The sequence below is a fragment of the Echinops telfairi genome, unplaced genomic scaffold, assembly GCF_000313985.2.
Source record: "Echinops telfairi isolate 266 unplaced genomic scaffold, ASM31398v2 ScPeMD7_9;HRSCAF=40, whole genome shotgun sequence".
Classification (NCBI taxonomy): domain Eukaryota; kingdom Metazoa; phylum Chordata; class Mammalia; order Afrosoricida; family Tenrecidae; genus Echinops; species Echinops telfairi.
The window spans coordinates 98856739-98873199 of record NW_022103906.1 but is presented as its reverse complement, the minus strand read 5'-3'; the positions used below and the strand labels follow the sequence as shown (position 1 = coordinate 98873199).

The following is a 16461-nucleotide window of genomic DNA, read 5'->3' as shown; positions in this document are numbered from 1 at the left end:
TTGGGGTCTATGCTATAATGGTTCTCCACGAGGAACGACGTGTTTGGGGATCTATGTTATACTGGTTCTCCACGAGGAATGACGTGTTTGGGGTCGATGCTATACTGGTTCTCTATGAGGAAACGAAGTATTTTGGAATTCCACAAATACCTTTGCATGGTCAATAAAACATGAGCATCCTTCTGATATTTTCTTTCAGCCAGGACCACTCTGATTATCAACAGTGATATGCCTCGTGCCACATCCTCTTCTAAATCTGGCTTGAACGCAGTTGATGTAGTGTGGCAACCATTGCTGAATTATCGTCAGCGCAATTTTACTTGCATGTGACATTAATGACACTGCTCAATAATTTCCACTGTCTGGGAAGGTGGCCTGGTGGTGTAGTGAGTTACGTGTTGAACTCAGGCAGTGAAAACCCAATGGGTCTCAATGGTCTGGGACTAGTGCACCTGTGGTCACCATGAGCCGAGGACAACCAGCCTGCTGCCAACAACAACAACAAGCACTACTGTTGACTGGCCCTTCCTCTGTTGGGATTTTTGTTTGTTCGTTTGTGTTCATGCATCTTCTCTGACAAAATGTCTGGTCAAGTCTTTTGCCCATTTCTCAATAGGGTTGTTTTCTTATTATGTAGTTTTAAGAGTTGCTCTAATATTCAGAATACATTCTTTATCAGAGATATGATTTATAATTATTTTATCCAATCTGTGCCTTGTCTTTTCTTAATGGTATCTTTCTCTGGAAAGTGAACTTTTAACTTTAGTGAAATATAACTTAACAACTTTCCCTTTATTATTTATACTTTTGAATGTCACAAGGATTTTCTCTTATATTTTCTTCTACAAGTTTTACATTTGTTGCCCTAATATGCAGGTCTACGATTCATTTTACATTAATGTGTATATACTGATGTGTGGGTCAGGCTAACTGTTTGTTGGAGGGTGGCTATCCCATTGGCACAGCACCATAATGATAAGAACCCATTCCCCCAGTATACTGCCTTGAAGCATTTGTTAGGTGAATCGTGGCCACAGATGGACACTATGGCCATTATTTCTAGACTCTCTGTCTTGTTCCATTGATCTGTGTCTATCCCTACACCAACATCACACTGCCTTGATTAACGTACCTTTTACATTAAGTTTTGAGATAAGGCAGTATAAGTCCTCCAACTTTGCTCCTCTCATCTGGATATCCTGCGTTTTTTGTGTTTCCATTTACGTTTTAGGATCACCTTCTCAAGTTCTACAAAACAGCCTTCTGGAATCTGGGGACTGCATTGAATTTATTAATTGTGAGAAAATGATTTTTACTCCATCAACATGGTGTATCACTCTATGTGTCTAGCGTTTTAAGTTTATTCCTAAGCATATTATTCTGTACGATGCTACTGTGAGTAGATTTTAAAAACTTTCTGTTTGAATTGTCCTTTGTAAATGGATTTTTTGGGTATATTTTTCTATGATCCTACTATTCCTTTTTAATTAATGTTAACATTTTTTTCATTATCACCTTAAATATAAAACATAAGGTTTTGAATCCCTTCACTTCCCTTTTCCACAAAAGCTACCCTAAAAAAGGGTAAATGTTTCAACTAACTTTAGAAAACCTCTTTCAAACAATAACCCGGAGCAGCCATTGATAGATATGAAGGTCATGGGTTCTACCTTGCTGGTAGCAAGTTTAAAACTACAAGTTAGCAAACATGTTTGGGGCCTGCCTCTCCCTCACTTTCTTTTTGATCCTTGTGGTAGGAGGTACTTAACATTGGGTTGGCAAGTTATGGTCATTAGCTAAATCAAGCTTGTTTTTTATACATAAAAGCTTTACAGAAACATAGCCGTGCTTATTTATTGGCATATACTCTACGGCTGGTTTTTGACTAAAACAGCACAGCTGATGAGCGGTTGTGAACGTAGTCTTATAGCCTACAATGTCTAAAATACCCTACGTGCACTTTAGGCGCTCTGGGGGTGGAGTCTGCCTGCTACCGGGATGGTTAGGGGTTGGAACTCGGCTCAGCAGCCCACAGGGGCAGTCCTACTCCATTCCACCCGTCACCATCCGTCAGGATCTGCTCAATGGAGGAGTTCTGGTAGAAAAATAGTCTGCCAATTTTGCTCTACAAGATGCTGGGGCTGGTAGAAAATCTAATGACAACTGTGGGTAAGACGTGGGCATCCTCCTGAAGTTCTCTCCCGTTGATGTGCGTGACTCTCAGAGGCTTAACCCACTGAACATGTAAAGGCCTAAGGAGAAAAAGCAAGACGCAGATACAGGGAATACAAAGGGAAAGTAAAACCAAACAGGAAACATGGTGAGCATGAAGAGAAATGGGAAAAGGCTAGAAAGGAGGTGCACACAGACTTGTGGGGCTCAGTCTCCATTCCTGTAGAACTGTGAGGTGCGAGCTCCTGAAGGGCACTGCGGTTTGCACGGCCGGTTCAGCCCTTGGCTCCTCCTGCCAAGGCTGTCGATCCAACCAGCCATCTTCTCTGCTAGGGAGACCTCAGCAGCCTGCTTCTGCCGGAACTGCTGCTGCAGTAGGTGCCGTTCACAGCCACCCAAGGTGCCACGGAGCAGAAAGACTGCCCGGCCCTGTGCATCCTCGGCGGCCCTGCGTGACAGCTCTGCTCTGTCCTGCAAAGTGGCTGTGAGTGGCAGCAGGTTTGCTCTGGGGCTCTCCTATTAGCACTGACAAGTCCCTCCCACAAAGACTGAGCCCTTGCCGGAGAAGCCCCACTTGTCCCGACTGGCTGGGACACGGAAAGCCTCCTCTAAGTGTCACCAGCAAAGTGACAGGAAGGGTCTCCCTCTGCTGTCCAGTGCAGCCAGTAGGGTGACCGAGCCACTGAGCAACGAAATGTACTAGGAACTTAGTCTATCAGTAAACTAGCTTGCACCGTACCTCCCACGGCTGGGAGCTGCCGTGCTGGCGGTGCAGGTCTGAAGTGCCATAAAGTTAACTTCTTAGTGACCAGCCTTCTAGGGAAAATAATGATAATAATAATTTCATTTTACTATATTTAAATTTATTAATCTCCAAATTTAGTTTACCATTGTCCTTGGTTGTATATTATAAATAATATAATCAAGTTTCCCTACCATTATTCCGTTATAAACATATTGGTATTTCATCTGTTAAATGCAATATCACTTTGAAACTGTCGAGTGTCAGATTTTTAAAAACAGAGTCACACATGGCACAGAAAGTCCGGCCTCACTTGTCTACTCTCCGAGAAAAGAGTGCGATGAAGGTAATGTTGGAAACTGTATGAACTCCATCCTCAAAAGACACGCATCGCACAGGAGCCCTCAGAATGTGACCCCATGGGCAGGTCTTTTCAGAAGCCAAAACTCACTGGATGCCACCTGGAATGTAGGCCAGCTTTCTGAGTACAGCAGGAACCCTGCAGAAGGTGTAGAAGAGCTATCATGGTGCATCAAAGCACACCCAAAGCAATCCGCTTGTGGGACAGCCTCCATAGCAGAGGCCACATTTCAACTTGACTTACACACTGGTCATTTCCATAGGTCACATGTTATTTCATACCAAGAACTATTTCCTCTCCCCACTAAACACACATGCTCTAAGTTTCCCAACCACTCTTCCTGGCAAATGAGGTGGGCTACTAGCTTCTGGTTCATGGAATGTACAGGAATGTAAGTATGTAGATGAATGTAGTGGAGTGTCAGTCTTACAAAAGACACCTTCAAAATCCTTCATGCCTTGTGCTGCTGCTCGTTAAAATGGAACAGAAATGGCTAATATAGAGACTCTGGCACTCACAAAACAGAAGACAAACCGCCACATGATGGAAGACGCTGGGGCCCCAAGAGGAAGGAGAAACAGGTGCCTTCAGGTGCAGTGTTGAAGTTTGGGTGATATGGACACACTTTCCAGGTTTGCTTCTACTGGTCACGTAGTTAGCACAACCTCTGCATGTGCTTACTTGGCTGTGCGTGGGGCTGCTCACCCATCAGGCACTCTATGAGACAAAGACATGACTGCTGTTCCCTAGAGACTGACCACCTCAGAAACCACCGGGATCATCAGTTCCATCCTGCCCTTCAAGGGGCAATGATGGGAACTGACTTGCTGGAAGTCGTCTGTATATGAAATCCAGGACAGGCAAACCTATGAGACAGTAAATGGATGAATGGTTCCTTGAGGGGCAGCAGGGAAGGTTGGAGAGAAAAACAGTGAGCATAAGACTGAAGAACATGTTCTAAAATTGACTGTGGTCCTCATTGTATGACTGACTCTTCTTGATATCACTTGCACAGTTTGTGGATTTTACACCAATAAAACTGTTAAAAAATAGGAGTCACAATGGTACAAAATCACTTGATGCAACAAAGTGCTTTCCCTCCTCTTAAAAGGAGCCAAACATCTCTACTTGTTTTACAGACACAACAAAATCAAAATTAAAACCAAGAGATTGAGAACGTTTACGTGTTGGGTTGCAGAGGAGAGAGCCAGTGGAAACAGAAACAGATAAGACAATGAAACAGAGAAGACTAAAATGCCAATCACGAGAGAGGCACATCACCACCGAACTGACATGACAGGCTGGCTGGTACGCTATATCCCTGGTGCTCAACCTAGTCCCCCAAAGTAATTTTTGCCAGTTCATTTTTTTGCTATTATGCCCGATAAAGCAAAAAACTGGAACAGACCCCAAATTTTAACGATGGGTGATCCAGAATAACTGGAAGGGGTAAAATCCTGAGCCCACGCCCTGGAGCGGGGGTCTAGGGAGAGCTGTAGGAACCGAATGCACAAGACTGGCTCCTTGGCAGGGCTGAGGATGCCGACAGACACGCATTCCAAGTGGCTGGCAAGGCTTCGCGTGGGCACCGCTCTTCCTGGCGTTGCCTGACCTCTGAGGGGCGAGAGGTGGTCTGCCAGGCATGCACATGCAGCCTTGTTTCTTGAGAGGGGCTTCGTTGGAGGCTTTCCTGTTTGGGTTACCACTTGGGTTTATCCAGATTTCGAAATTGGGTCTGTTCCCATTTCACGTGCTCAGTCATAACTAAACCAGAACCCAATCCAAAGTCCTGGTTCAACCAGCCAAGGGGCTTTTACAGACTTCTCCCACATCTGTACACGGCCCAAACCCCTATGCCCAGCTCCCCATCTCTTGCCAGGTATCACTGGTCTTAACATCCACTCAGCAAATATCCTCTGAGTGTTAGCTACATATGAAGCACTGTGTTTGATGCTGGATAAATGCACACTTACAATGCTTTATACCCTAAGCATACTCTTCCCTTACCAAGGCTCCCTACCCTCATAAAGTTGTTCTTCCAGCTACCCTGCTGTTCAAGCCCCAAACCTGAGTTATCTCGACACCTGTTTTCATTCCAGAAAGTTCTGTGAATCCTGAAGTGCGTTCAAAGGCACCTGCTTCATCCCTCTCCAGTCTGTTCATTCCACTCTCTCTACTGTTCCTACCTTGCGCCTGAGGCACTTTCTGAGAGTATGAAAACATTCAAGGCGGTCACAACTGGGAGAGGGTACTATGGCACCCAGGGGTACAACCAAGAAAGCTCCCCAACATTGTACAGTACAGGAGAGCCCCCACAACACAGAAGTACCCAGTCCAGGGTCAATAGTGCAGAGGATGAGCACACTGCTCTAAAGTATCTGAAGCCAATAAATAAGCTGAAGACTGATGCCCACCAATAACTGCATTTTATAATAGTTTAGATGAATTGTCAAAATTCAGAATTTTTGATAAAGTAAATCAGATCCCATTGTACTACAGTGAAATATGCATTTAATATGTGGACAGGGAGAACACTTACTTGTGCATGTTTTCCACTCCTATTATGATCATGATGCAGTAGGAAATTCCACTTTGTACAAGAAAATGTAAGGCATACCTATAAAAATTAAGAGCATTGTTAGAACATGGATATCTATTCACAAATATCAAGTTGAAAATATTAGGCTAAGATTTTTTATGCAGATATAAATTTATAACACAGAAAATTCCAGATTTGAAAACAAGGGCTCAAATCCCCATTGCTGAGTATTCTGTGGCCGCACTAGCAATAGAGTCCCATGACACAAACTTAAAAGAACCAGGGACCAAACCCAACCCCCATAAACCAGTAGCAATGCCCGCGGGACATTCCAAGTCTCCCGGCTGCATGAAAGCACTTGGGGTGATACAGCTCAAGGCTTCAGTGCTTGCGCATCACTCGAAGCAGAATGGTCAAACAGGAATAAATCTGGATTTCCTAATACTCCTGACCGAACAGCAGTTGTTTGTTACTTACTTTCCCCAGTACCAGTGTCATACACTACCCTTATTAATAGCGTTACTCATAAACAATTAAAAGTACTAAATAGTAAAGTCTTAAAAATCAGTACACTCAAAATATCTATTCTCAGAATATGATGGTTCAACTGAAATGAACATTCGTATGCAGATCTTGTCAATTTTTAATCGACTGTATCGTAGCCATCCACGAAATGTACTGAGTTGGCATAGTACTTTCTAATTTTCTACTGTATGAACTCACCGTGAAAATGAGAAAACAGTGATCAGTTCACAGAATTTAGACAAAATCTGATTAGAATGTTGGCATTTGAGATCCATCTAAAGCAGTGGTTCTCAACCATCCTAATGCCGTGACCCTTTCACACAGTTCCTCATGTTGTGGTGACCCCCAGGCATAAAATTATTTTCTTTGCTTCTTCCTGTCATTTTGCTACTGTTTTGAATCGGGCGACCCCGTGAAAGGGTCGCTCAACCCCCAAAGGGGTCGTGACCCCAGGTTGAGAACCACGCTGTAGAGTATTCCCTCAACTAACCCGCACATACATTTTCCGCACATGTCTCACTTCTGTGCCACAAACAGCTCCTGGACAGTTCTTCCTCTCATCGTAGACGACTTCCTGTACTAGCAGGGAAAAGCTCTGACGGAAGTTACTTTTAACTTAGCATTGTGCAGTAACAGCTACCACCAATATGGAAAAGTGTCTAAAGTTCTGCACAAATTTCCCTAAGGGGATATTATAGAGGGTAGGCTACAAAACACCTCATAGGTGAAACTTACTTTACCCATTGTATAAAGTAGACCATATATATTTAGAGTCTGTATGTATAAAGTCATATATGTAGAGAGTGTCTCGCTCTTATATGTGAGTGCACACATACACTCACACACACACAGAGAGAGAGAGAAGGAGAAGCAGTGTTGTGATTATCACGGGACCACGAGGAAGCAGGAAAAAAATATGGTACAAATTGGAACAGAATGAAGCTGTTAATAAAAGGAAAGCACACTTTTTTCAAATTAATTGTCCACCTATGTAATGTCAACAAGATCAAATTACTAAACGACAATGTGAGCAGTCCTTCAGGGGACAACATGATAAGCTTACGGACTTTGAGCAGAACTCACTAAAAATGTGTCTTAGAAATCATTTCTGGGAAGTCCTGGGGGACTGGGTGTCCTTTTCTGTAAGCCCATCTCTTTGTCATGTGAGGGTGATAGGACGCCCTGTACGAGAGAAGCGGCTCCCTTATACAACAGTGCCGTCACAGAGAGCTTCAGGTGCCCTCTGTCTCCTCATGCCGCTGTTCAGATGATGTGGCTGGCCCCTCCTCTGGCATGAGGCTGTTTACTCAAACATAAGGTAATCTGCATGGACATGGAGATAATCTGCATCTACTGGTATCACTGACCTTCATGACAAGTGTCAAGTTGCTTTTCTACTCAATTATCTATCATTAGTGATTATTCTTCATAACTTTCCACGCTCAGCTACTCCACTTGCTTGCTGTGTAACAGAAGCAAAGCTAGCGGTGTGCATGTTAGTAAAACTAGGGTAATAAAAACTATTAGCCAATTATGTTTTTTTCCCAGATCAAGAAATATTAAATGGAAATTATTGAATCATTCATTTAAAAAGTAAAATCAGGAATTGAGACAGGCAGTATCTTAATCTATTAGAATCCAGCTTGGTTATTTTAGAGTCAAGACAACTAAATTCTGTGGCTATATATCTAGTTAGTATCTGAACTGGCATTAAAGCCCAAGTTGTTTCCAGGCAATTTACTAACTGGAAGATTCTCCAAGGGATGCGAAGAGGTGGGGTACAGAACCCCATGACTTGTGTATCACAATATTGCAAATTGCTTAAGCACTTTGAAGAAAAACAAACTTTTTTCTCAGAAATTTAGTTGCTCTTTATACATAACATTCCACTTACTTTGAATTTCAAACTACCCCAAAGGCGAATGTATAGTATGCAAAAAAAGCACCCACATTTAAAAAATCATTTTATTAGGGGCTCATACAACTCTTATCACAATGCATACATACATCAATTGTGTATTTGTACATTCACTGCCCTCATCATTCTCAAAACATTTGCCCTCCACCTAAGCCCCTGGCATCAGTTCATTTTTCTCCTCCCTCCTCGCTCCCCCCTTCCTCATGAACCCTTGATAATTTATAAATTATTATTTTGTCATATCTTGCCCTGTCCGACGTCTCCCTTCATCCACTTTTCTGTTGTCCATCCCCCAGGGAGGAGGTTATATGTAGATCCTTGTAATCAGCTCCCCCTTTCCACCCCACCCGCTTCTACCCTCCTGGTATTGCCACACTCACCACTGGTCCTGAAGGGATCATCTGTCCTGGATTCCCTGTGTTTCCACTTCCTATCTGTACCAATGTACATGCTCTGGTCTAGCCAGATTTGTAAGCTAGAATTGGGATCATAATAGTTGGGGTGGGGGGGGAGAGGAAGCATTTAGGAACTAGAGGAAAGTTGTATGTTTCATCGTTGCTACACTGCACCCTGACTGGCTCGGCTTGGCTCCTCCCTGTGACCTTTCTGTAAGGGGATGTCCAATTGCCTACAGATGGGCTTTGGGTCTCCACTCCGCACTCTCCCTCATTCACAATGATATGGTTTTTTGTTCTTTGATGCCTGATACCTGATCCCTTCAACACCTCGTGATCGCACAGGCTGGTGTGCTTCTTTCATGTGGGCTTTGTTAAAGCAAACACATTTTTAAGAAGACTGAGAGAGAGCTTTTGTTCAACTGCCCTTCAGTGAATTTCTACTTCTGAAAAGCATTAAATTGGACCCTGGGAACACAAAAGCCCATGAGACACGGTCTTGTCTTCGGTTCCAGTCCAAAGAGAAAGACACACGAGTGACTAGGATATTTTGATGGTGTGTGATGAACACTACATAAACAGAAAGCATTCTCATGTGAACCACCAGGTGGATGATGTTGATGACAAGTTATAATAACTGCACCAGTCTTGACCTGGAATAACCTTCCGTGCTTACAATGAAGCAGCTATTGAGCTATTTCTGTCTCATTACCTCCTTCAGTCTTCACAATGCTGTATGAAGCCATAACTGGACCCACTCCACAGATGAGAAATGTGATGCGAGACCAACTCAGTGGCACGGTCAGTCGGGCCATGCGCTCCTCTTGGATGCCAGGTCTGTTTGACTTCAACCTCAGCTTTTTCCATCACATTACACAGTTCTCAGAATATTTAAGTCAATAATTGAGAGTGTAATCTAATTCTTGATTAAGGAGATTTACAGGTGAGTTGTTTGTTTGTTTGTAGCAAAACTGGGGTTCAACAGATGCAATAAAATGATCAATTATGTTTATAAGACATTAACGGCGACTCCCTCAGCCCGGACACTGAGGACTGTGGGACTTCGCCCAGGTGGGGTTTTTTCCCTAATAAATCCTGTTTGCTTAAAGAAAAAAAAGAAGACATTAACATATATCTTCCAAAAGGAAAAAAAATTCAAAATCAATAGCAGAGTTCTTCAAATAACAACAAAAAGTGCCAAATGTTAAAAAATCAAAAGGATATACTCATGTTCTTAAACTGAAAGGCTTCATATTTAAGATGATCTAAAGCAATGCACAGATCCAATGCACTTCATATCAAAATTCGAATGGCTTTTGGGGGGGGGGGGGGGGGGGGGGGGGGGGGGGGGGGGGGGGGGGGGGGGGGGGGGGGGGGGGGGGGGGGGGGGGGGGGGGGGGCAGAAAAAAAATTCCTGTGGACTTGCAAGGGGCTCTAAATAGCTTAAACATCTTGGGTGGGGGTGGAGGGCATTGGACAATTCAAATTTCCGGATTTCTAAACACACTATGAGGAGTCAGCCAAGTCCATATGGAAGAAGCCCACCAACCTGTGTGATCCAGAGGTAACTAATAAGAATCTCCACACCTGGAAAGGGGAGCAGTACCAGTGCCCGATCCTAAATACCGTACCTGGAGGAGGATAACTATAGATGATAGAGGCAGGTCCATCTACAGTCATGACCCGGACTAGCTGCAGGTGAATCCCCGGTGCACAAATGTCAGGGGGTGAGCAGTGTAAAGGGGATTTCAGCAACCATAGTCAGGCCTGAATGTAACTTCTTGTAATTTGAGCTCTCCTATGGACGCAATATGAATTTCTTAAAAGGGTTAAATATTCTCTGCTTTCTATTTGATATCTCTACCGACTTTGTGTGGCCACTGTTGACGGGCCCTTGCTTGACGCCTGCCTAGTCTTGTTTGAATATGTTAATTATAGCTCAATTTTTAAAATTGAAAAGCATTTTAAAAAACCACAGAGATTAGTCGTCAAAGCAGTAGGATACTGGCACAAGGACAGACACAGGACCCAATGACACAGACTGGCGACAACAGAAATGAACCCGTGGTTCTGTGGCCAATTGGCTTTCAACACACGGAGCGTCAAGAAAGTCTGATAGAAATAAGAACATCCTTTCAACTGAGACAACTGAATCTCCACATGGGAAAGGGTGAAGCTGGATCCCTATCTCACACCAACTACAAAACCTATCTTGAAATGAAATCAGTTACAACTATAATGGCTGGAACGAAAAAGCCCTTAAAACAGTGGTTCTCAACCTTCCTAATGCCTCAACCCTTTCATACAGTTCCTCATACAGATCCCCCAACCATACAGTTAGTTTCACTGCTACTTCATCACTGTCATTTCGCTACTGTTATGAATTGGGAGACGCCTGTGAAAGGGTCATTTGACTCCCAACGGGGTCACCACACACAGGTTGAGAACTGCTGCCTCAGAAGAAACCCTAGGGGTGAATGTCACGGCTTTGGGTTTGGCAATGGATTAGTAGATATGATATAAGCAGCACTAGCCACAAGGAAGAAATAGATGTTTCAGACTTAATCAAAGTTTAATATTTTTGTACATTAGGGGCCATTATCAAGATATCCTACAGAATGGGAGAGTGTATCCGCAAATCATATATTTGTTAAGTGTCTAGCATCTGGAGAATATAAACAACACTTTACAATTCAGTAACAAAAAGATAACAACCAAATTTAAAAGATGGGCTAAGAACCTAAACATATATTTCTCCCCAAAGATATACAAATGTCCAGCCATCATAGTATGAGAAGCTGTGCAGCATCGAGAGGGAGGCCCAATCAGACCACAGGGAGGCAGGCTGCACCCGGGGGGATGGCTACCACGATTTGTTCCAAGACAGCAGAAAATAACAAGTGTGGTGAGGATGCAGAAAAAGTGGAATCCTCATATACTGCTGGTAAGAATTTTTCAATTTAGCATAATTTATGCTTTGTGGATTATATCAGTTTAAAAAAAATTTTTTTAAAGAATACACTACTTGCCCAGTCATTGCAGGTCACAAAAAATTCTTAACCTCTCTATTGTGTGTTTGAAAAATCTCATAATCAAAAGTGGAATATGAAAATAAGTAAAGAAATTACTGCTCCTCGGGTTCCCGTTTATACATGCATGGACTTATGCCAAACAAAATGCATTCACACGCGACTCTTCCATCTGGGTGGCTGGAGACCAGTTCTCTCAGTAACACGCTTGTCTTATAGACTGATTAGGGTGCCTCTCAAAAAAGGATACTTTCAGTGTTGTGGGGGGAAGAAACGAGTTTGATATTATAGCTAACTAAAGTCAATTTTTAACAAAGCTCAAGTGGACCATCTTCCCAATTCATTGAACTCTGAAACAAATCCAGATGAAACAAGAGTTCCTAGAGGGCTGAGTGTTCTGAGGAAGAATGGGGTGACTTCGAAGATGAGCACAGGGACACCAAGGACATCAGTGACTGAAGAAACTATGGGTGAAGCCCAGGGACTCGGGGCAGCAGCCACTGATGCTGGGCCCTCGCGGTATTGGCCATTTCCAGTGCTCAGCGAGCATCTTGGCCTCAGCCAGCTTTGGGCCCAAGGATGCCCAAAACGCTGCACAGAGATCACCTATCTCAAAACAGCTCATCTTTCTATCAGCTTTTTGAGCACGATCCAAACTTGTCAAGGCAATTTTATGAAACAAATCATAATTGGGGATAAGCCTTGGGTTTACCAATATGATGCTGAGAGCAAGGCTCAGTCACAACAGTGCCCCCAGGGGATCTGCTGGTCCAGTTAAATTCAAGACAGAGCTCAGCTCAGAAGATGAGCACAGCTCCGTTCAGGGAACCCAAAAGGGAAACCCTGATGGGTTTTCTCAAAGGACACAGGACGGTCCAAGGAGCTTATTAGGAGGAATTATTCAGAAAACCGAAAATTGCATTGATAAGGAAAAGGTCAAGAAAGCTGCAGCGAGGACATATTTTCCATCAAGACAGTGCACCTGCTCGTTCCCAGAAGGCAGCAGGGACTTTGCTGGGAAGCCTTGCCCCATGCATATATCCCCCTACAACCCTGACCTTGCCCCTATAGATTTCTTTTTGTCCCCCAAACTTAAAGAACGCTAAAAAGAACACAGTTAAATAGTCCCTCAGGATGCCAAAACTGTCATTTTTGACATGACCTATACTGAAGAGGACAAAATTCTTCAGCAGGATATAGACCGAGCTGTTGGACATGTAGAGAAGCAATAGCTTCACATTTTGTTTTTATTAATAAGGTTTCTCTGATTTTGTATGCAATGCCTTTTCATTTACCCCTGTATCACTGAAGAAAACTACAAAAACTTTGATGATCAAATGTGATGTTGAGGAAGTGAGAGAGACCATGTAAATATTTTTTAAAGACTGTACTTAAAGATCAGGGCCATATACTGCCCCCACGCCCACCCCACGGGCGGTGACTGGCTCTGGCCTACTGCATGGCACATGTATAGAGGCGGAATTTTTTTTATCACTGATTGATTTCTCATGAGTTTCTAGGAAGCAAAAAGCAAAAACTTTACTAAGAAATGCCAATATACGAGGGGCTTCGAAAAGTTCAAGGAAAAGAGCTTCAATGAAAAGGACTTTCGGAAGTGCACCCAGAGGCAGCTCCTGGGCTGTCCACAAGACTCCATCCTAAATGCATAGGCGAGTCAATCCCGTGGTTCAGTCGGGACAGGTGCATACAGTTTTCATTTGGCCTTATATTGGTGCAAAATGGAGCCCTGGTGGCATAGTGGTTACACTTTGAGCTGCTAACTACAAGTCCAGCAGTTCAAAACCCTCAGCCGCCCCTTGGGAGAAAGACGAGGCTGTCTATCCCGTAAAGACTTAAAGTCTCGGAAACTCACAGGGGCAGTTTTACCCTGTCCTCTAGGATCGCTGTGAGTCGGCATTGACTTGATGGCAGGGAGTGAGTGAGTGGAAGAGAAGGTGGCCTGGTGGCTCTCTCGGGCAAGCACTGGACTGCTACCCCCCTGGTTGGCAGTTCAAATACACAGCTGCTCTGTGAGAGAGAAAGAGACTGTCTGTGCCGGTCCACACGGACAGCCTTGGAAGCTCCACACAAGATCCCTGATTCCTCAGATCGGCTGATGGCCGTGGTGGTTCTTGTGGTTTTACTATAAAGACTGACCGTCTCAAAACCAGAAAGAGCAGTTCTAGTGTAGCCTCGGGAGGGTCTCTATCAATCAGAACACACCTGATGGCACAGGGTTGTAGTGGCTACTACGCGCGCGCATGCGCGCACCACCACCACTACGTCCTTAGAGCCTTTCCAAGAACTTTCAAGCTGCACACGCGGCCAGTGAAGGTCACTGCTAGGAAGCTTTTGTTAGCCAGCATCATTGGAGTTCCATTGGAGGGGTACGAGGTGACGGACCTTCACAAAGTCCATGGGTGATCCCAGGATCTGCTACTTGTCCCAGACTGTTCTCAAGTCCCCTACCTTACACTAGTTGTCCGTGTGTGACTCGGGGACCTACCGTATCTCAACTCCCACAAAACCCAAAACACAACAGGCTCCAACTACACAGAGGCATTATCAGAGTCCTACAGCCTGTATGCCCCACAACAGAAACTACTGAACCACACGTCACCTGAGTGCATGTTTATCCTCTCTAGAATGCGCTCCTCACGCAGCAGGAAGCTTAGAAACCTCCAGGTGCACGTGGCAAGCGAGGTGATAATGAGCACAGAGCATACGCTCTCACGCAGGAAAGGAGGGAAAGGACCACACGCAGCCCTTCCCCAGTCTCCGCTCTTCCCCAGTCCTCCTTTCCCACACTCCTAGGCAGGTGGGTTCCTGCCATGAACAGGGAGTATGGGATTCCTTTACAGGATCGCCTGTCAGCGGAGAAAGAGAGCAGACCGAGAGAGACCTGCACGCCATCTCCGTCACCACCACCACCACCACCACCACCATGTAAGCGGTCATGAAGAAAAGCTTCCCATCCGAAACCATTCCTTCCACACCAAAACAAACGCTTCTCGCTATTCGTGGAGTCCATCGGCAACGGTAAAACATGGTAATAAAGTCTGATTAATTAGCTTGACCAGATTCCTACAAGCTACTTCCCCAGAGCAAGCAAGCAAACAAACTAATTATATTTTAAATGGTTTACTTGTCCTGCCATGAAAAATTTGCAAACTAGGTGGAAAACAATGACTCGTGACAGAATAAAACACCCTTATATCCTTTTGTTCATGCGCCCTTTCTCATAAAATATAAATATTAAATAGCTCCCTCTGAAAACCACACTTTGCTAAAACTTAATAGCTCATTTTTTATCTCTCTGTATTAAAAACAAAAGCTAGCTCGGGAGAGAAAAGCCTATGAGCAAACATAAGAACCAACATAACCGCTCTCCCGACACATCTCAGTCTCACACAGGTCCGCTGAGACGCGCGAAGAACAACTTACCATCCGAAGCAGAACAGGGCAAGGTAGAGGCCCAAAAGGGTGGCCACCACGTGCCGGGTGAGAGAGCTCGCTCTGCTCGAGTGCAGGTACGTGCGGAACCAGACGGCTGCTAGCAAGGCAAAGAGCTGGCACACTACAAAGTTGACCTGCAAAGGAAAGTTAACTTCAGATTAGTATAAGGTGACCAGATGTCCCGCTTTTGGCGGGACAGTCCTGATTTTTAACAAATTTTCCCATGTCCCACGGCATTTTTTAAAAGGCCCAGTTTTTGGAAAGCATGCACGACAAGCTAGGGTAGACAGTTTTCAGCTGCCATGTGGCTATTTCGCCAGGATATGAGTTTTATCAATGGTGTCCCGCTTTTGTCCCGCTTTACCAATGTTAAAATCTGGTCACCTTAGATTAGCAACACAGGCCTGAATTTTTCTTAAGAAGCTGTCATGGGACAAAAGCCCCAAGATTACACGAAGTAAATATCGTCCAGTTTACAAGAGCAAACACCAGGGGTCTTCCCAGTTCACAGTGACAGTCCCAGGCTGAGAGGCATGGGGGCAGGGGAGGGGCACCTGAAGAACCCCAGAAACGGAAGCAGAGTAGCCATACTAGCTTAAGGGAGGGCGAGAATCATCTTAATGACTTCAGCGATTCTGAAGTGGGAAGAACAGCCCAGAACGTCTGCCAAAATGCTCTGGCACGGTACCAAGAACCCACAGGGTAGGAGGGCCTCGGGACCGAGACTCTTGGTCAAATGCACTCTCTTCCACTTGGAGTTCCAAGGGGTGCGGCTGCAGTGAAGAAGACTCTGCTGGTGTAAAATGGAACCCCTTATTTTTCAACAAGGGGAAACCGAGTAGCTGAGCTCGGAAGTACATCGATGGTTCACTGGGGCAGGCAGCAGAGTGTCAATAGACAGTCACTTTCAGAAAGCCAGGAGGGGAAAATGTCTAATTTTGAAGTTCCCCCTTATGCTGCTCTTAACTTTAGAAGTGGAATACAGAATAGCAATATTCCTGCTGCCCCTTTCCCTCCTAGAACATTTATTTTGCCTGAGTAAAATGTCAGAGTAGCACACTGAATACCATTAGAGAGACTTCTGAGATGCGCTGTGTGGATGCCAACTCCTTCAGGGCTCCTATTATTCTCAAAGGCTGGGCAGTCTCCCTTTCCTTTATGTACTAGATATATGCCTTACAGAACGCATATAAGAGGAAGTCTCCCTTTCTCTTTATATATGAGATATACGCCTTACAGAATGCATGTGCGGGGGAGTCTCCCTTTCCCTTTATATACTAGATATATGCCTTACAGAATGCATGTGCGGGGGAGTCTCCCTTTC

The 16461-nt window shown here is 44.4% G+C and overlaps 1 protein-coding gene across 1 annotated transcript in view; it reads right to left on the bottom strand.

Annotated features, from left to right (window-relative positions):
• The window catches only part of MBOAT2 (membrane bound O-acyltransferase domain containing 2), a 147074-nt gene that overhangs the window by 111627 nt on the left and 18986 nt on the right, over positions 1-16461 (bottom strand). Inside the window, exons 2-3 of the mRNA XM_004696015.2 lie at positions 15126-15271; positions 5815-5892 (exon numbers count right to left, since the gene is read on the bottom strand). Of these exons, the coding sequence (XP_004696072.2) occupies positions 5815-5892; positions 15126-15271 (224 nt within the window). The remainder of the gene's footprint in view (positions 1-5814; positions 5893-15125; positions 15272-16461) is intronic.